The 21,845-nt window shown below is 38.4% G+C and overlaps 1 protein-coding gene across 4 annotated transcripts in view; it reads left to right on the forward strand.

Moving 5' to 3' along the window:
* PPP3CA (protein phosphatase 3 catalytic subunit alpha) overlaps window positions 1–21,845 on the forward strand; it is a 325,335-nt gene that overhangs the window by 242,411 nt on the left and 61,079 nt on the right. For all 4 annotated transcript variants that reach the window (XM_003985136.5, XM_003985137.5, XM_045056052.1 and 1 more), the window contains 4 exons: window positions 3,815–3,939; window positions 12,811–12,922; window positions 14,471–14,616; window positions 17,121–17,260. In XM_003985136.5, coding sequence (XP_003985185.1) covers window positions 3,815–3,939; window positions 12,811–12,922; window positions 14,471–14,616; window positions 17,121–17,260 — 523 coding nt within the window. The remainder of the gene's footprint in view (window positions 1–3,814; window positions 3,940–12,810; window positions 12,923–14,470; window positions 14,617–17,120; window positions 17,261–21,845) is intronic.

The following is a 21,845-nucleotide window of genomic DNA, read 5'->3' on the forward strand; positions in this document are numbered from 1 at the left end:
TGATGGTGAAAATTGCTGTGCGAATCAGTAACGTCTTTTCTAAAAGAAAAATTAAACTGTTAGTTTAGTATGAACTGGAAAAACTTGTATAAGAAGTTACTCTACTTAATTCAAGTCTTCCCAGATGATAAAAGACAGTCTTTTGGTGGAACTAAATGGTCCTTATAGAAAAATAAGGAGTCACGAATTCAAAGTACTTGACTTCTAAATCACGATTTTGATGCGATTTTGAAATGCTGTCTGTTTGTCTGTTTTTAACAACTTACTCCTCTGTCCCCAAACATTCTAATTTGTGTAAGTTTTCTTTAACTTGGAATGCTATATGGCATTATAAAATTTTTGTTTAGTGTCAGTAAGAAGTTGATCCAATGATGTTCTTTGATGGATTTTTTTTTATATATATAGGCATGAAAACAAGACCGAATGTGTGAGTGTGAACATTAATTCAAAACTATTTTGGGGGCGCCTGAGTGGCTCAGTCAGTTAAGTGTCTGACTTCGGTTCAGGTCACGATCTCACAGTTTGTGAGTTCGAGCCCTGCATCTGGCTCTGTGCTGACAGCTCAGAGCCTGGAGCTGCTTCAGATTTTGTGTCTCCCTCTCTCTCTGCCCCTCCTCTACTCACACACACACAGTCTCTCTCTCCCTATTTCAAAAATAAACATTAATTTTTTAAAAAAATAAAAAAACTATTTTAAGTAGCTTTACATGAAAGTGTATATTTTATATTATATTTGCCAATATGACTCCTACTCAGGATGACAGTTTTGTCAGAGTCCTTTTCAAACTGTCAGTTGTATAGCAATTACACTGGGACCTCATCCTGGTGTGTTCAGTACTGTCTACTGTTTACATTTTTTAATGTAGTAATTTAATTGCCAATGTGAACTTAGAAACTATGGAATTCTTTGAAAAAATAATTAAATTATAATATGGACATACTTATTTGCCGATTCACTAATTTAATTATGGCGTGCATACCTAATTATACATAGAATAGACACATGGTTTTTGTACCGAACATCTATCCTTTCTAAATACAGTTTCCAGCATATCTCTAGGCAGGAAATGCAAGGCCTTAGTCCCTGGTCATGATGATCTCCCTCTCTCCTCTGCCTGAGATTATTTCCTCAAGAGCCTGTTTGTCCTTAATATGCTGGCCATTATCTTCTCTACTTACCAGTGTGCTGGTTTTAGGGACTCTTAGACTTGCCCTGTGACTGATTCATTGTCCAGCTTTTAGATTACAAGAATTTACTCAGCTAACTACAAAGAGTCTCTTGTCACTGCCCCAGTTGTGTATTGTACTTTCTCTGTAGCACTACTTTGCTGTCCTATACAGTGAGTAAGGTCTTGAACTTGTTAAATGACTCCTTAACTGCTACGCTGACCACTCATCTCCAAATAATTCCTCCTTTGTAGTGGGTAGTTTTACACGTGTGCACATGCACATGCATCTACACATGCATATTTATATTTATATTTATATTTATATTTATATTTATATTATTTACTTATATTTATATATACTTGAACTTTCAAGCCTCTGATTTCAAAGCTTCACAACTAGCTCTCCAGAAATGATATTAAGAATAAAAGCTATTCCCTTCCTTAAGCGATAAAGACAGATCCTCTCTGTTTGTTATTCTCTGTTTTATACTTCAAAATGCTGTACTCCCCTTCAGAAGACTTAGATAAGAAGTTGGTACCACTCGGGTGTGAGAATCATTTCCAGTAAAGTTTTATTTTCAGTGGGCTGAGAGTTATCGTGGGCAGGGAAGCAACAGTAAAAGACAATTACTTAACAGTAATTGTTTGCTGAAGTATTACTTAGTGCTTGGTTACTTAGGCATAATTTATGTGTTTCCTGATAGTAGAAGAGCAAAAAGTAATAAATATGGAAGCATCACAGGATGTTGGTCACTCTTCCACCATTTAGTTGTACGGAGAATGTTAGAGTAGCCACTTGCAAAATCACGTAGCCAACCCCGCTTAGGGAAAAGAACCAAGAAGGTCACCAAATAGCTTTAACTGCTTAGTATACCTGCGCTGTATAAACTCATAGAGTTCTTACCTCTCCAGTATAAAAACAAATGTAGACCTATAGCTTATAGGGAAAAAACAGCCATCATGTTGTGGCACATCAGGTTACTCTTGGATAAGGGTATCCAAGTGAAATTAAAAAAAAAAAACTTTATGTTTTATTTCATTATCTTTGATGTGCTCATTTTATTAATTCCATAATTCTATGCATTGCTGATGGAAATATGTGCAGTTGTCTGAATAATCTATTGAAGATATAATATATATTTGGGGGGAATGTTTAGCCAGATGAATGGATGTTTTCATGGACATAGGAATGCTTTGAAAATTTTTAATTTTTTTAAGTTTATTTTAAGAGAGATAAAGAGAGAGGGGGTGGGGAGAGAGAGAGAGAGAGAGATAAAGAGAGAGAGAGAGAGAGAGAGAGAGAGAGAGAATCCCAAGCAGATTCTGCACTGCCAGCACAGAGCTGGGGTGTGGGGCTCAAACCCATGAACCATGAGATCATGAGCTGGGCTGAAATCATGAGTCAGAGGCTTAACCAATTGAGCATCCAGGTGCCCCCAAGTAGGAATAACTTTATTACCTGTATTGCGTTTCTATATTTTTGGAGGCTTTTCAGTATGATAGGCCTTTCAGTGCTGGCCCCTAGTTGAGTACTCTGTCTGCCAGCAGTGTTCCATCGGGAATGACAAGAAAATAATGGGAAGCTAGGGGATTGCAGGAAATAGGGCTATGTTGATGAAGAATAAGCTTGCCGTGAAGGTATAACAGAACTTGTCAAAGCCTGGCTGTTTTTTAGAAGTACTATTAAAACCAAGTGAGAGTGGAGATGAAAGGGCCCAGCCACCTGGAGAATTGGACAATGTGAGCAAACAAGACAGCTTGCCTCATTAGTTGGCATTTTTTATACTGGACACCAGTGTCTCGGGTACCCGAGAGGATGGTAGGTGGGGGCCACAGCATCATATAGAGGAAACTACCTGACTATACCTTTCTTTTACCATCACGTAGAGGTAACCTTCCCTTCTGTGCAACGCCACCTGATATCCTCTTGGGTACCTAAATGTGGTCATCAGTTTCATCCTGAAATTTGATATCAAAATAGTGAATGTTCCCAGCTATTAGGAATTCAGGATAAATCTTTTATCTTTAAATTTTTTTTTCAACGTTTATTTATTTTTGGGACAGAGAGAGACAGAGCATGAACGGGGGAGGGGCAGAGAGAGAGGGAGACACAGAATCGGAAACAGGCTCCAGGCTCTGAGCCATCAGCCCAGAGCCCCACGCGGGGCTCGAACTCCCGGACCGCGAGATCGTGACCTGGCTGAAGTCAGACGCTTAACCGACTGCGCCACCCAGGCGCCCCCAGACCTCAGTTTTATAGAGATAATACCAAACCTCTCTGTGCCTTGTCTCTTATCTGCAAAAGGGAGAACTTCCCCCATGACATTCTTAGTGTTAAATTAGAAAATGTGCATAAACTTTTAGCACAGTGTGTGGTGCAGCATCCTTGAGTGCACAAGCCTACTTGTCACTTTTGTTATTATCTTCATTTTGGCAGTTAATCTGTGAATTGCTAGACCTGGATGCTGGAACCGGGTCTGCCACTAATTAACTTTGCAATCTGTGTCTCACTTTCCTGTTTTGCAAAAGAAGGTTTCCGCAAAGATGCGCTCTATTTTCCTTCTGACTGTCACATTTTGTAATTTTTCAAATCTCGTCCCGAATCATAATGTGACCATAAAATGAATTTTCTTTGTTTCTTTCAGTTTGTGGGGACATCCATGGACAATTCTTTGATTTGATGAAGCTTTTTGAAGTGGGGGGATCTCCTGCCAACACTCGCTACCTCTTCTTAGGGGACTATGTTGACAGAGGGTACTTCAGTATCGAAGTAAGTCTATATCATTTCTTTGTAGCTATTCAGAAATGGATCAACAATATCTTAGCAAACTAAAAGTGGTAAATGTTATTTGTTTAAGAAAATTATTGGTCTATAATAGAACTTTAATACCCTCAATTCTTGGGATATTTACATATTCTATTTTCTGTTGATTCCCATATGCTTTTTAGTGCATAGAGATACATATTTTATATATATATGTGTGTGTGTGTGTGTGTGTGTGTGTGTATACACCTTTTATTATATATATGCTTTTATATATTTGCAACAATTACATCACATTTTACATTAGATAATTCTATTTCCTGTTGACAGAACTAATCAAAGTTGATTAAAGAAGCAGGAATGTGTTTCCTGGTTATGCCTTATAAATTGTGAGCAGTAGCTTACCTTTGTAAATTGATAGCCAGGTGCATGTGTCTCTGTGTCCGTTATATGTGAGTAGGCGTGAATACACTCCCAGCCCTGTATTTTGTCTTTTTTGGCATCTGTCATCCAACGAGGGTAATTTATTAAACTCATTAATTAGAACAAAACAGGTAACTTTTGAGTAGAGGTTCTTCCTCAGCCTCCCTCCTGCATCTGCTTCAGGTAAGTAGAAATTACATTCCAAATACAGGCAACAACCTGGCTTTATTCACTTGTTTGTTTTTCCTGGTGCTTAATATGGTGTCTCAAACAGAGAAAGGGTTCATCAAATATTCATTACAATAAATGATTTGAAATAAGGATGAATGTTAAGAAGCAGAGCTCATGAGATAGTAGTACCTGACATTATATGTGCTCTCAGAAAAAAAATAAGGAAACAATGTTTAAAAGGAAAGCAATTATTCTTAATGCAGAGAGAAATCAACTTTACAGAAATCTCACATCAACGTCATGTATTCATAATAATCATATAAAAGAAGATTCATTCTAGATTTTTAAATTTTCTTCATAATACTGTATTTACTATAAGAATATATTTTAATTTTTTTAATGGTTATTTATTTTTGAGACAGACAGACAGACAGACAGAGAGCAGAGGAAGGGCAAAGAGAGGGAGACACAGAATCTGAAGCAGGGTCCAGACTCTGAGCTGTCAGCACAGAGCCTGACGCAGGGCTTGAACTCACGGACCTGAGCCGAAGTCAGAGGCTTAACTGACTTAGCCATCCAGGTGCCCCTACTATCGAAATATTTAATGTCAAAGAACACATCACTCTTAAACAGCTTTTGTTTTTAAGACTGTCATACAAATTTTATGTTTTGATTATTCGATTTACCTTCAGTTGTTGAGTCTATATATGCAGAGAGAGAAACTATAGTCATTGACTATATACATTATAAAAGTATATATCATCTCTTCACCAATATATTAACCCTTTCTGTATTTAAGGATCATACATTTCTTAATTATTCATGATGAAGAAGGGATGGTTTGGGTATATAAATCCAAAAGGAGAAAGTAAATTTTTGGTATTTCTTCCACTTGGTAAACAAGTATGGTATTATTGAACATAAAATGTCTATGCACTATAATCAGAACTATGGAGAATTTAAAGAACTGCATATCCTTGCTCTCTAGAAACCTAAATATATTAGGAAAATAGAACTATAAAAAGCTACATAGCATCAGAAGCCTAGAAGAGGCAGTTATCCAGGATTCCATTATTTGAATTGATTATTTAAATCTTGTGATAAAAGAAGTACAGAAAATGATTGTCATTGGAATTTAGAAAAGTGGGACAATTTTGTAAGTAGACATGACTGGGGAAGACTGAATCAAAGAAGTCAGATTAACTAGGAAGGAAATTGAAGCAAGAAAAGTCCAGGGGAAGAAATTAGTCAACTTCGTAAATCTCATTCATGGGCTAACTTGACCAACTTGTTAGGGAAGGGTGATTGAATATAAATTTTGTGAGACTTTCCTATCACATTAGGGCTGGTATCTGCCAAGAGAAAACAACAACAGCAAACCTACAAAACGGTGGCTTGAACAAGATTATTTCTCTCTCCATTAAAAGCCCACAGATGGGAATACCCAACTGGTGTGACCCAGCGTGGTGCCAGGGCCCAGGTTCTTTCTGCCTCATTGCTCTGATGGGTGTGGGGTGCCTGGGCTCATTCCAAAGACTATCTTGTCACCCAAGACAGCTACACCAGCTTCAACCATCATCTGCCGTGTTACATTCAGCCAGAAGGAAAAGAAAAAAGAGAAGGGCATGTCTTCTTATCTAAGGATGTTTCCCAAAAGTGGCACAATTACTTTGACTTGCATCCCATGGGCCCAGATTTGTTACTATGGCCATAGGTGATTTCAATATGGAGCCAAGTTTGAGAAAAACTGCGATAGGCAGAAAACAGATATGGGAGGTAAAATGTTTCTTCTACTTCGCTTAAATCGTGATTGTGTGAAAGCCTTTAGAGGCTTCAAAAAATTATTTGAGTGACTCTTAAATTCATCTTACTCATTTAATATGTAAAGTGCTCCTATGTAAGATTCTGATGAATGGAATAGGTGTTCTACCTTCCTTGAAGCTCATCTTCTTAGGGAAAGCTCAAGTCCGTCCTGTTGGGAGTGATGTGTTTTTATTGGCCAAATGATGGAGTGCTATGTTGGACAAATTGTTTTAATATCATAATATTTGTGATTTTTAACGACTTAATTTGTCATCTTCTAAAATTTAATCACAGAACTAACACTGTGTCCTGTTCCCTTACTAATAAAGATAAAGCACTACAGCGTATGTTGCTTAAGTAACAGTTGGCGTGTTTGGGCTTCTCCTTCTTTGTCTCACCAACTCCATCTTCAGATAATATTATTTCTTAATCTTGTTGGCGTGTATTTACCTTTGAATTTTTACTCAACGAGTTCAGGCTTCTGTATCTCTGGCCTCAAATTACTTGAAATTTCCTAAACTCTCCCTAATTAGAGCTATTTAGAACTCTGCCTCTTTAAATTAAAGAACTTGAGAAGCAGTAATCACTAGCTTGCTCTTCATCAGATTTCTTTTTAGTCTACAGTTAATCTAGATATTTGAACTATGAAAGTTGTGATATTTTGTATAATATGCACCTTCTGAAATTCAAGCAAAGGATCAAAGTATCAATCCAGATGTTGGTGGCATAGCAAATGTAAGTAAGTATCAGGCCATTTGAAAGGTCTAAGATCCATATACCAGAGTTCCTGTCTTCATAAACAGCTCTTTAATTAAACTCTAAGTGTCTTAGAGTACAGCTCCAGGGACTTGCCACAGGCATACAGAAATAACAAAAATCTGAAGGCCTCATCTATGAAAATGATCCATTTTTATTAGACTGTGACCTTTGAGGGGTTTGGGGGATGGCTCAGTGATATCACCACATTTAAAATAGAACAGACATTTCTATAAAATGTGTTTACTGAGAACCCTTTGGGGTTCTTAACTGTGGATTAAGGAAGCTGACATTGTTTGCATGCTGAAATGCTATTGTTTGCCCGGTATACGTGATCTCATTTATTCCTCACCGCTCTGCAAGGAGCATGTAAATGTCTTCCTCTTGTGTATGTGAAAACCAAAGCTCGGAGAGTCACACACAGTGAATGACAGTGCTGGGGTTAGAAATCTGTGCTCTTTTGGGGCATCTGGGTGGCTCGATCGGTGAGGCGTCTGACTTCGGCCAGGTCATGATCTCACCGCTGGTGAGTTCGAGCCCTGCATCAGGCTCTGTGCGGACAGCTCAGAGCCTAGAGCCTACTTCCAATTCTGTGTCTCCTTCTCTCTCTCTGCCCCTCCCTCCCTCATGCCCTCTCTCTCTCCCTCTCTCTGTCTCTCTCAAGAACAAATAAACATTAAAAAAAAAAAAAGAAATTTGTGCTCTTTCCACTACACCCCATGCCTTGGCGATATCCGCTAAGCAAACCACAGTAATGCAGACACTGATACAGACTTTCTTATTCGCTCATACATGCACAAGCGTGAACACACAGCCCTCTCCCCCACCTCTAAAATCTGAAGGTCACATCATTGATTATAAAATACTCTCTTTGAGCATGACACTGCTAATTTAAGAAAATTCCTACAACAAGAGCTCAGTTTTCCAGCGCGTACTATCCTAACAGCTTTCAAAAGGTTCTTGATGCATCTCAATAATTCAGGACTCCCCTGCAGGTATTCTTTTTGACTGTCCTCCGGGCAAAGAGGAGCCACTTATGTTTAATCTTACCAAATCACCTTTGAAGAGGGGGTTCGGATTTCATACGGTCTCTGCCGGGTAGTATTTTCAGGTACTAGGTAATAAGCTGTGGGCAGAACATGGAGTTCATTTTCTGCACCCCTCCCCATCCCTTCCCACCACCTTCTCTTTCTGCCAAGATTAGAAATCGTTCCCCACAAAGTTAGCCCAAATGAAACAAGCGTGTTTTTGAGGAGCGATGAAAGAGATCATTTTATTTGGGGTAATAATTCGTCCCCTACCAAACATCATCCTCTGTGTGGTGATTGCAATATGCTCCCGCACCTCTCTGATCAGGCATACGTGCATACGGAGGTCCACGTCTGAGTGCGTGCGTCTGAGAATGCAGAGGAAAACTCAGAACTGCAAACGGAGGCACGCACAGCTGATTTCTTCTAGTCGCTTCCTCAGGTTCCCGCTCTCGCCATTCTGCACTGCACGGCCTGGCGGTGGGCTCTGTAGTGGGCTAGCCCCTCCCGCTGTACTTACATCCAGGTCTCAGCCCGGGCCTCAAACACACGTAAGCGTGAAGAGCGGTTGTGTTTATTCGCCATGAACTCCCGGGCTTAAATGAACCACAGCAAGGCAGGCAATGTTCTGTGCTTCTGCCTGAGAATAACAAGCGAACGGGACAGCAAGGGATGTCAGGTGACAGAGTGATGCCACAGACACGAGGAAGGAATTGTCTGCTGTCTCCCTGCCACGATGGCCTTTGTAGTGCATTGCTATTACTCTGCTGCTTCTCTGCGTGCTTGTCAGAGGAGGCAAAGAATGCCTGAGAGGCGGTGCGTTTGACATTCCGGGAGTTTGGATCTTCTCCCAACCAATATACATCCTTCGCTTCATTGTCCTGTGACTGAGAGACGTCCCTTCTGATTGGTGCGTATCCCAGCTTGGGTAGTTCTTTTCGAAGGCTGGTTGATAGAGATCTGGAGCCGTATATGTTCTTTTTCGCTTCCTCCCTCTTTTCCCTCTTTCTCGACTTCCCTGTGCCAGTTTTCAAGAAGACCCATCATTAAAAAAAAGGCATCCAGTACAGAATAAATCATTGCACTGCTGTTATCAGTGAACCAGTGAAACTAATGAAGAAAATGATATTCTTAGCACAATGATATCCTTAGCGCTGGTGCATTGGGAAAGATGGATAAGTTAAACAGGTGCAAACCAGGTCTGTGATGGAAATGAATAAAAATATAGAGGAGGCTCAGTGTTTCGTTTTTAAAAGCTAATTTTAAGCTTTTAAAGTTTTAAGTATTTAAAGCTAAATTTAAAAGCTAATTGTAAATATTTGTTTAATTGCTCAGGGTAGCACTGGAAAGACAGTGAAGGTCCACTTGCGAGTTATTAGTGCAATGAATTTACATGTCACAATGAGGAAAGGCCAGTGTAACTTGCATCTCTGTTTCCACCGTAACCGATCACTTCAGCGAAAATCTTATTCAAATTTGCCACCTCATACCACGTATATGAAAATAACCAATTATTTAACGAATTTGCGTTTCATTTGCTTTTTGGTTGTGATAATTTTTTTTAGGTTTATGTATTTATTTTGAGAGAGAGAAAGTGGGAGTTAGGAGGGGCGGAGAGAGAGGGAGAGAGAGAGAGAATCCCAAGTTGGCTCTGCACTGTAAGAGCGCAGAGCCCGACAAGGGGCTCAAGCCACAGACCATGAGCTCATGACCTGAGCCACAGTCCGAGGCTTAACCAACTGAGCCACCCCGGCACGCCGATTGTGATCATTTTTTGTTAAAGAGCTTTCCCTTTTAAAAATCATGTCAGGTTATGATTTTGCTGAAGATCGACAGGTCTCCAGAACGTTTAGATGGTAGGATGGTGGCCAGCAAGACAGTGTTGTGCTTGGCAGTGCTCTCCCACCAGATGTTGAGGGCGAAGGCTGGCAGGGCTCCACTCTCCAATCCACTCTTGCCCTTTCATTTGCCATGCCACTTCTTCCATATTGGCTGCATTTGTGGTTTTATTCAGCGTTTGAGAAGATATTTTATTCTTGCCACAGGGGAGAAGGACATAAAATGTGAAAACAGGATTCTTATTGTTAGGGTATGTTGAGCCAAGAATTTGGAAATTGAGTTATGTTTTCTTTCTCTCTTTCTGTTTCTTTCTCCCTTTCTTTTCTCTTTTTTCCTTTCCTTTCTTTTCTTCCCTCCTTCCCTCCCTTCTGTGTTCCTGTCTTCCTTCTCTTTTATAGGAAAGGAACTAGTATTTCTTAAACTCCTACTGTATACTAAGTGCTTTATATCCATTAAATAATAAGGCATTTTAAATGTGGATTGAATCACTGAAAAGGTAAATAAGTATGATAAATATATCATTAAATATTCCCGTATGGTTCTTTGAGGTTTCAGTTATGAAAAAGCTACAGGAATTAAAACTAGAGTCGATAAAGCTGTGCACTAGTTTCGGAACGAGATTTTTAACAGTCGGCAGAGGAGAAAACGTGGGTCCTCAAATGTGATTCCTCTAGCACTTGACTGGGGTTAGAAAATTGTGTTTTAGATTTTAGTTGGAAAAATAATAGCTTTGCTTTAGGATTCTCACAGGCAAAGCTAATCTGAAGAGTTCACTGTTGTGGTTCCATTTCCAAAAGGATATTGACTAGGAGGAGGCCCAAGGGAGCCTTCTGTGTGCTGAAATGTAACTGGATTTGGTTAGTAGTTTCATAAGAGTTTACATATATAAAAACCCATTGACTGGTATATTTAAAATATGTGCACTTCACTGCGTATAAGTTATACTTTAGTAAAAACAACAATAACAGCAAGAAAATCTTTTCTGAAAGTGGCTGTGGTATGGCCAAAACATATGCTCTTTCTCAGTATGTAAATATAATACGTTAGATACAACAATTTTAATAAGTAAATATAATTTGCAAAAGACTTTACGTTCCCATCCTATTCCAAACTAGAAATCCAAAGTTAACAACCAGTATGAAAGTGTGTGTGTGTGTGTGTGTGTGTGTGTGTGTATTTCTTTAATATTAAGGTTAAACTTTATAAAGTTTAAATTAGGAATAGTTATCTCATTGACATTAATAATGGTTTATAAATATCTTCTCTGAAATGTGAGACAAGTTCGAGTAATACAAACTCCTTTTATAAAAGCATGTATGTGTACCTCTACAGCCAGACACACAGCGATCAGAGCCTCATTGAACCACCATACTGCTCACTGAGGATAACACGGAATATGCACCATCGACAGACCATCATGACTTAAGGCTCACTTGTAGAGACCATCTGGTCAGCTGTTCAGAAATAGCAATATCATTTGTCATGTGAACTTCAGCTAATAGCTATAATTAGAAAATGATAATTAGAAAATTAATTAAGGTATCATATACATAAAATTTGATGTCAACTCATTGTTTACTTCAATCATAATTACACAGTTGGAAACAATATCTTGAAAAACACAGTAATACATACTTGCTTTGATAATTAGTATTTTCGCCAAGACTTGGGCTGTATATTCAAACGTAATTATTTCCATTCATTTAATAAATCATCATATAAGCTGACAGAGGTGATTGTTCTTGACAGGTACCACAACAAATGAATCACCAGTAGCTTTTCTCAGTGGACATACTCTGCATACTCTGGCATATTTACTATATGTTGGAAAGTTCTTTATAAAAAGGAAAATACTGTATGTTTTTTGGTTTCAGACTTAACTAATCAGACTCAGACTTGCCTCCCTACTTTTGTGGTTTTGTATCTTTTTGACTCACTTTTAGAACATAAACTTAATGAGGATGAGAAAGCATACTTGTTTTTGAAGAGTGGTTTTCTCTTCCCTGTGGGTTCTTGATGAATGCCAGTGGAGGATAATGAAATTGATGTTCGTACTTGAGCATCTCAATTATCTTAATGCACACTTCAGGATGACTATGTCAATGTTGGTTTATTCCAAACCTGGTGAATTCAAAAGACCTTTATTTTTACACAAACTGCAATACCCAAGTAACTAATTTGAAAGTTGTAAGATATATGAAATGTTTCCCGTAGTTATTAGCAGCATGTGTAGTGAGATTCCCTGGCCTTCAGTTTAATTATATTTACATACAAAACAAACAAACAAACAAACCAAAAACTTAAGGCTTTGTATACCAAAGGCACTGAAATAAAAGACAAGGTGATAAGGGAGAAGAAGGCTAGTGAAGAAGAGAACATAACTGAAAGTGGAGACCCAATCCCAATCAACCTGAACCTGATATTGTTTAGTTCTAAATTTTGTCCTGCCTTTCCTTCCCAATTCTTCCATTTCTGTTACCTGATTTAATTTTTTTTTTTATAAAGAGAGGTGTCTTTATTTATTGATTGCTAATTACGTTTCTTCTCATACTTTTACACTGGTACATTTTTAGGATATCTTCATTCAGACTTCTTCCAATAGACCCTGTAAAGTCCATTGTTTTCTTGTGGTACATAGATTCCCAGTGCGTGTATGTATTTTAGGTATAGATGAGCCTTGGCTTTGTACTAAAGTGATGTTTTCTATTTGATTTTTAATATCCTCCTTAATAAGGCCTAGCCTTTTGGGGTCTTCCAGTCACAGTAGCACATCAGTTCATGTCTTCGTGCTATGTGAGCAATGGGGTGCTTACGTGTAACAGGGAAATATTTATTTTTATTATTCTTATTTTTTCAGTGTGTGCTGTATTTGTGGGCCTTGAAAATTCTTTACCCCAAAACACTGTTTTTACTTCGTGGAAATCATGAATGTAGACATCTAACAGAGTATTTCACATTTAAACAAGAATGTAAGTATACTTCAAGCTTCTTCCATTAACACCATTTGTGCTAAATCGTCATTTTAACCCACACTGGGAGCACATGATAATATGATCCATTGCTTAAAAGCCAGAAACTGAAAAAATGACACTATTTTATTTTATGTTATTCTGTGTCTCTTTCTAAGCATGGATTATGAAGAGAACTCAGAATTTATTTTTATATTATAAATTTTCTATAAAGTGACCTAAAATTTTGAGTTAATATTTGACGTGACTTGTCCTAAGAAACAATCATTAACTTAGTTTTTTTTTAAAAGCCAGAATACTACAATTCGGGGAAAGAATTTTACCCTTTCATCTCAAATCACTCAAGAAAAACAGATGGAGGGAAAATTCAACTGAGCTTCTTTTTGGACTCAATAGATTTACTAGCCTCTAGTGGATTTGACCAAATTAAAGATGACGTCTTCCTTTAGACATAAATACTAGGAGTGAGGACTACTTTGCATAAATTTTATTTTCCTCCTGTCTTTAATTTTCCCTATTGTCTAGTGAAACAAATTTCTCTCTGTCATTTAGGCTCATTTTCAATGGAGTACAGAGACTTCTTTCAAAACATTAGACATAAGTCAACAAGCGAAAAGCAATGTGCAGTGACACATAAACAACTTTAGGAAATTTCTTGCCATCTCCTTTTCTCTAAGATCACTCAGAAAACTTAACCAGCTTTCTGGCCACATTTCTGTTGGTCTCCTAGTTTTTGTATATGTAATTTTGAGCTACATCTGCAGATGAACAGTGAGGAGGTATACAAAAGTTCTCTCCTCTGCTGTAGAAAAAGTTACTACAAACTTAAAATGTGGATGAACAACAAAAATTTACAACAGTAGATATAAAGATTAACACAGCTATTCTCTGCCCTTCCAAAGGGTGTCTTATGTCACTTTGCTTTCATGAAAGACGTACAATAGTAATTGCTATTGCTAACCAAAAGAAACCCAAGGAGAATTTTTGCTTTTACGAGGAAAGGTGAAAAACAAAAATAGGGTTCAATGTTAAATTTGCAGCAAGCAGTTAACAGAGGCAGTGCTCACCCTGAGCAATGAGTGGTCCCGCCAAGCCCCTTCCCTGGGAACTACACTCAGCCCCGCATCTTCACGCCTCCATAGCTTTGAACTGTGTCTGTGAGCCTCTGTACTTTATCTCCATTTGTTTTGTGCATCTGTTACAAGTAGTGTCTGAAGATACCAGAAAAGCCTAAGAGGTTATTTTTTTGGACCTGGGAATGCTCAAAAATGCTTCTATATGAATTAATGATAATTGCTCCTTTGCTCTACTCCATTTCAGCTTACACAAGGTTTCGTAGGAACATTACACTTTCCCATAGTGGGTAAAACCTGTGAAAATATGTCTTCACGACGTCTTGTTTAATCACATTTTGGAACTTTGCGGTGTGTAGTTATATGCTCATAGTATGATTCTAGGAAGGAAGCATTAAAAAACGATTTCAGTGAAATGATCCTAGCTATGAAATCCTGAGAGTCAAGTATTTGTTTTTAAATCATGTCTTAAAAGGTAAAATAAAGTATTCAGAACGCGTATATGATGCCTGTATGGATGCCTTTGACTGCCTGCCCCTGGCTGCCCTGATGAACCAACAGTTCCTGTGTGTCCACGGCGGTTTGTCTCCAGAGATTAACACTTTAGATGATATCAGAAAAGTAAGTTCTGTTATTTCCAAGACTCATCATTCTGCATGCTTCATTAAGAAATAGAAGACCTGAATTTCCCTGTTGTTTTCACTAACTTTATCCTTTCGAATTCAAGTGATTTAAAGTGACCATGAATCTCTTCTTTGTACTCACTTTTATTTAGAAAGGGAAATATATTTATACTTGGAAGAGTTTTTATCTCAAAAACCTCAGGGTTCATTTTACCATGTGATGTGTCATTGAAATGTATAATATTTGATTGCCAAAAATATATATGCCTTTTCATTTCCCTTTGGCTCGTTTCAAGCAACCCATTATATATTCATAGTATATTATAGCTAGAAAATGTTCCTTTGCTCTTGGGAAAAATCACAACTTGACCTTTAAAATGTGTCTATATCATCATTTTTTTTTTGAAAATCTACTCTTTTCACAACTTAAAACTTTAAAATAACAGTCTAACAAAGGTGATGATGATATTCCATTGGTTGTATTGAGTAATGAGGTGAAAGTTGATTTTCTGAGGTATTTTTTAGTTAAAATTGGCTATTAATGTTGTTTTAGCCAGCGAAAAGATTAGTTAGATTGAATATGAAAGTATCTTTGTCTTGAGAATATGTAGTAATATGAGATAATATGAGATCCTTTTATGTAGTGGAAGAGACAATCTTTTAATCAACACAGAGCATTGGTATTTGCGCTCTGTTTAAAGTATGATAAAGACGTGACACTGAATCGTAGTCATGAAATTCAAGGAGAAATTCACTTTCTGCATGGGTTCTTTAATCTGGTAGACGTTTGCAATGTTAACTAAACTTATCATAAGTTAAGTAAAATTTAAAGCTATCGCCCGCTATCCCCAAAACTTACTTTCTGGCATATTTCAGATATTCTGTTCAATTTTCATATACATCATTAAGCTCTAACATTAGCCATAAAAAGATTCTTGGGTTTTCCTTTTGCCCTATGTCAGTTACAGTTTCCACCACACTTAACTTTACTTAATTAATTTTATAATTATTTATTCTTAGTGTTTTAGAATGCACTCCGTAACTTTTCCAGAATAACTTCTGTATTCTGGTTGCCTTATCAAAACTTCAGCTGGGAATTCATAGTAATCAGAAAGACTCCCCTTCTTTGCTGTTCTACTCCTGTAATAAGTTCTTCTTTCTTAGAAAGAAATTCTGTATTTTCACAAGCGTTATTTTTCTTGGATGAATTGTTCCAAAAGCATAAATTATTTAAGTCTCTTAAACAAGTCTAAATTTGCAATGAATATTTTATGGATAACATAATGGTTGAAATATGGTGGGTCTTGGCTTATTGAAGTTTTTCATTGAGTGTTGAAAATGTGAGATATTGCTTCATTCTTTTTAGGTATTAGTAAAAAATGGTGTGTAGCAAAACCATTATTTACATCACCTTTTATGTCTCAGGAAAAAGAATGTGATCGGCTGCCAAGCTTATATATTCCCCTTTCCCTGTGGGTTTTTGAAAAAATATTAAAATATTGAATATGAAGAATATCAGTTTTTAATAGGTTTTCATAGCTGTTTTATGCTTTTTTTTTTCAAGAGACTGTATAATATCTGCTAACCTCACCAAAGATTCTCTAATTGCAGTTAAATCAGAATAAACTACAGGAAAGTGACAGTGTTCTAAAATTGTTGGTGAGGTGTCATTTCCAGTTATTATATTGCTCTTACTTTCTAAATACACCTTTTTAAACTGAAATATGACCTTGCTGAACATTTATAGCTGGAAAATGGATTTCATATGAGGGTTTTGGTGAAACTATAAAGCTTGGAACTGTGAGCTGAAGAACGACCAGCTAAATTTGGGTTTATTTACTGCTTATCATTCCTCTTGGTTTGTACCTACTAAGATAAACTACAGCTGGCTTGTACTTTAATTCGAAACGTAGATAGCCCCTAATAGTGACTGTCCAGAATGTCATATAACAAGTGGCTGCTCTTAAAATGAAAGCCGTTTGTTCTCAAAGTCATATTGTGAAATATAAAAACCGTAGGTTGTTCTCCATCCAGCTTTCTAAATCACTGTTTAGTGGAGGCAGTAATAGAGATTTGCCCAAAGGTAAAACAAAATAAAAGCTCCTCCTCAAGAAATGAAACACGGAGTCACATCAACTGGTAGTGACTGAAATACTCAGATCAAATAAGTAAGGAAGAGGGAAAGGAAAAATACAAAGTAAACCAGGAGACAAGAAAAAAGGATCAAAGAGTAGGAACTAAGGAGGAGACAAGAGGGAGATGAAGAGATTAAGGCAGACAACAGACAGACTCATTAGAAGGAAAGAGGGCAAACTGGAGAGAGATGAAGTGTGGACGGAGGGGGAGGAAGGAAGGCAGGAAAGCCAACAGGAAGAGAGGGAGCGGGCAGTTCACCAAGCACTGTGCTCGGGAGGAAGTCAGGGACCACAAAAACACTTGTATTTTCTGGATTCCAAGCGTCCAAAGATTAGTATTTTGCTCTCTGTCTTCTATTTTTCTTAGTTAGACCGATTCAAAGAACCACCTGCTTATGGACCTATGTGTGATATCCTGTGGTCAGACCCCCTGGAGGATTTTGGAAATGAGAAGACTCAGGAACATTTCACTCACAACACAGTCAGGGGGTGTTCGTACTTCTACAGGTGAGGACGGACGGTTCGCTTTCTGGAGCACATCTGGTTCATAAATGTTCTCATTTATCAGTTCGTTCTCATTTATCAGTCTGATGTGTTTATGATGTTTATATCACTTCTCTAGGAAACGAGGATAAATGAAAGCATCACTTTGCAAGCTTGGTTCAAGTGGATTCTTAGCACTTGTAAAAAAGATAGATAAATAAATAATAAATAAATAAATAAATAGATAGATAGATAAATAAATAAATAAAACTTTTCTGTGAATACACTGATATAATACCTATGAAGAATAGAAAAGCCATAAAAGAAGCATGTGGTGGGGAGGGGTGCTTGAGTGGCTCAGTTGGTTGAGCATTCGACTCTTGATTTCGGCTCAGGTCATGATCTCAGGGTCATAGGATTGTGCCCCATGTCAGACTCAGCACTGAGCGTGAAGCCTGCTTAAGATTCTCTCTCCTCTCTCTCTGTCCTCTCCTGGCTCTGGCTGTCTCGTGCATTCTTTAAAAAAAAAAAAAGAAGGAGAAGAAGAAGCATGTGATATCAGGGTGGCGAGGTAGTACAATTTGGTAGAAAATTTGTTCTGTTTCAAAGAGTGTAGAAAAAATTCCAATGCCAGCCTTCATCTTCCTTTCAACAATATAGTCACTTCAAACATTTTTTTACCACTTTTCATAACTTAAATCAGGAAAACAACTTTAAATCTGTTAATTAAATTATATTGATGTTATTCTTACATTTTCTTAAGTTTATTACACTTCCTGGATAAATTAAAATTAGCAGCTCAGTATATAGGTACCAGAGTAAATTTATTTTTAGCACTTTCACAAGCCACTTTGAACGATTGTTACAATAATTTTTATATTTGCCAGCGTAGGGGGATTTGCCCATTTCCTAACATTTCAGAGCACTTCAGAGAGAAATCGGCAACACAGCTGGGTTTTTGGGTCCTCGCGATTTTCCTGACATTTCACCTCAGTTGTGGCCTCTACATTTGACTCCCCTCAGCTTCACTGGGTTCTCTTAGCATCGGATATACAGTTTATGTGACAGGAGCCAGAGAGACAGGAGAAGGAGGTTACGGAGAAACCGAGAATGTTAAATTCTATAATACACAGTCTTTAACCAAAACAAAACCTACAGACCAAACGTGATGTGCACTGAAGTTTATGCTCAATTCCAGCCCTGGAAGTTAAGCAGATGAGAAGGCTTGTGAGAAAGAACTGAAACATGTCTTCTGTCTGGAGACTAAGCAGACAGCATCCTTTCACATAACATCGATCAGAGTTTGTTCAGCGGTAGAGCATTTTGTTCCATGCCTTAAGTTTTCCTTACAGGGGGGGGAAAAGTTTCCTTTTACTCCTCTGTTGAAGTGATGGAGAAGTGAGTTTGTGGACAGAAGGTCTTGCGCACTGTAAAACAGCCTTCACAGAATACTTTTTTGTTATACATATGAAGAAAGAGGTTTGTTCCAAGCTTATTGATAAGAAAGATTACAATTCATTTCTATGATTTGGAAATTTGGGCACCATGTCCAAGGAGTCTATTTTGGGGTGACATGAAGAAGGGTGGTAAATATTTCTGCAAGGCCTAAAGTTCCTTTTTAGGAATTAGTTAATTTGGAAGTGATCTTTTCTTAAATATGATAAAAGTCTTAGTGAAAAAGATAAATATTGTTGAAATATATCAAAGCCAATTTTTCAGTTTTTAAAATCTGGTGTCAAATCCCTAATTACACTGTGAGAATTTAACTGATTTACTTTATACCCCTGATCTGTGCTTCAATAATCCAGTAGCAAGTAAAATCCCAACCTCTTGATTTTGATATCGAGGCTCATTGCATTAATCTTTCTTTCATTCACAGTGTAACATCCTTCCATTGGTTTTCTGAGTCAGCTGTTCAAATAAATCGTATTTTAGGTAAAGTTCTGCGCTGGACTTACATAAAGTTACGGTAGTTTTGTTTTGTCAGTATAGAAACAGATGTGTTTACATCAGAGATAAAGTCCATCAAACTAGATAATTAGAGGATCATGCATGTTTTCACACTTTTGTTCTCAACAAAATGATTGTTGAAGTCCTCTCATTAGAGAGTTCTGTAATATCTGTAGCCATGACGAATGCTGAATATAAACCCACAGCCTATCGACCCTGGCGAATGGCAAAGCAATCTGGATTCCGTTTTATCTACAGAAGAGAAAAAATGGCTCTTGCCTTCTCCTAGAGCTTTTTGATTCTTTTGTTTTCAGCTCCCTTGGAGGCGGCAAGGCATCTTCTGTGGCCGTGGTTTATAAAGCCGAGCTAGAGGGGCACAAGGGAGTGATCAAATTGGTAGAGAAACTTGGTGACAATTTCGCTTGAGTTATTGGCAGTCATTTTGATGGGCAACTCCCAGTTTTATTTTACACGTTTATGTGGAATCTGCCCTGCCACCCTGTCCCCCATCTAACATACTGTCTGGGCCATGATTTAAATGAAATGAAGTTCTACAGAAAAAGGCATCAGTAAGAATGCATTCATGCCACCATGAGTTAGAGAAGAGAGACGGTGGGACAGAGGGGGAGGAATCCTCTGCTTTTGCCCAGGTGCTACCATTATGTTTGGAACCTTAGAGTGGAGTTTGCGAACTCAAATGCCTGTAATGTCCAGGCAGGTACCTGTGATCCTTAACAGACCAAGATTTACACCGTACAAATCCGTGAGGATCCTGACAGGTTGGAGGTAAAAATTACATTTTCATGCAGACCAAACAAAGCTGTCAGCCAGATTTGGTGCTCGGGTTGGCAGTGTGCACGCCTGCCTTGGATGAATCACGTAAGCTTTGTGTTCTAGGTCTGGCTTGCTTCGAAAGGAGTGAGTTCGGTCAGACGTTCTGAAGTTCCTCTAAACTCTGAAACTTAAAGAACATCTTGACAGTCATTTTAAAAAAGGGTTTTTGCAGCTGCAAATTGCGGCACACTCAAATCACTGCTGGGCTCTTAATCACAGATCAGCAGCCTGTCTTCTCCCCTCACACAGCCCACCTTCTCTTCTTGCTGTTGACGTTTGCCAGCCCCTTCCACCTGGAAGTCGTCCGGTTCCTCCTTCTCACATGTCCCGATTCTCCTCCAACTGATCCAGCAGCACCCTGCCTCTTGTGCTGCCCATCTTGGGTCTTCCTCCTGATGCCCACATTTTTTTCTTCATTCTTCCCCTCCCCCCCCCACCCGGAAGCTCACGTGTTCTCTTACCTTCACCGTAAACTGTAAACTCTGTGGTTTGATTACCAGATCTAGCCCCTTCATCTGTTTATCTTCCTGAGCTGGACCTCTCTATTTCTAGGTGGCTGCTGGAAATTTTTATCTTGGATGTCTCATCCTCACCTTAACTCACCTTGCCTGAAAAGTGTTATTATTTACTTCCCCGCGGGAGATTCCTCCTGGTTTCGCTGTTTCTATTAACAGTTCTATTAACAGCCATGCAGACTAACAAAGATCCCTGCTTTTTCTTTCTGCATTGAAATCACCACCAATCAGTCATCACATCTTATTGACCCTTTCTTAAAAATATCACCAGCATGGGGCGCCTGGGTGGCTCAGTCTGTTAAGCTGACAACTTTGGCTCAGGTCATGATCTCACAGTTTGTGAGTTCGAGCCCTGCATTGGGTTCTGTGCTAACAGCTCAGAGCCTGGAGCCTGCTTCGGATTCTGTGTCTCTCTCTCTCTCTGGCCCTCCCCCACTCATACTCTGTGCCCTTCTCTCTTCTCAAAAATAAATAAACATTAAAAAAATAAATTAAAAAAATTTTTCACCAGCTGTAGATCACCCTGCCATCCTTTCTTCTCATGCTGAGTTCAAGACTTTCATTTTTAGTTTGTTGAAATCACACCTAAATTTCACAACATCCTTCCCACTCCCTCCCCAAATCATACGGTTTCCCTAATGGGCGTTCTTTTGAGAATTCATTTGATCATTCAATTATTTAACAAACATTAGTTGAGTACCTATTATATATACTTTCTGTGAGGTTTTATAGATACTTAGAGTACCTGCCTTTGTGGGACTGTGCCTTTGAGTGTCAGAGACCTATAAACTATGACAAATAAAATGCAAGGTGAGTAGTGCTGTGAGGAATGTAGAAATTCTCTCTCTCTCTGTCTCTCTCTCACCACCCCCCCCCCCAACACACACATACACACAGTTAGGGGGCCTAGCCCAAAGAGAGGTGGATTGGGGTTTAAGGGACAATGCATCATGAAGGTTTTACAAGACCTGAGTTTTAAAGGATAAATAGGGTATATCCAACCAGTCATTTGGGGAAGCTCTCTGCATGCAGGGAAAGTGGTGTTTATGAAAATATGATGGGGGTGCCAGGATGGCTCAGTGTGTTAAGCCTCTGACTCTTGGTTTCGGCTCAGGTCATGATCTCATGGTTTGTGAGTTCAAGCCCCGAATTGGGCTCTGTGCTGTCAGTGTGGAGCCTGCTTGGGATTCTCTCTGTCTCCTTCTGCCCCTCCCCGCTTTCTCTCTTTCTCTCTCAAAATAAATAAACTTAAAAAGAAGAAAAGAAAATACGATGAAACAGAATGCATCTAGAAAGATGACCATCTGAAT

The sequence above is a fragment of the Felis catus genome, chromosome B1 (genome assembly GCF_018350175.1).
Source record: "Felis catus isolate Fca126 chromosome B1, F.catus_Fca126_mat1.0, whole genome shotgun sequence".
Taxonomy (NCBI): Eukaryota; Metazoa; Chordata; class Mammalia; order Carnivora; family Felidae; genus Felis; species Felis catus.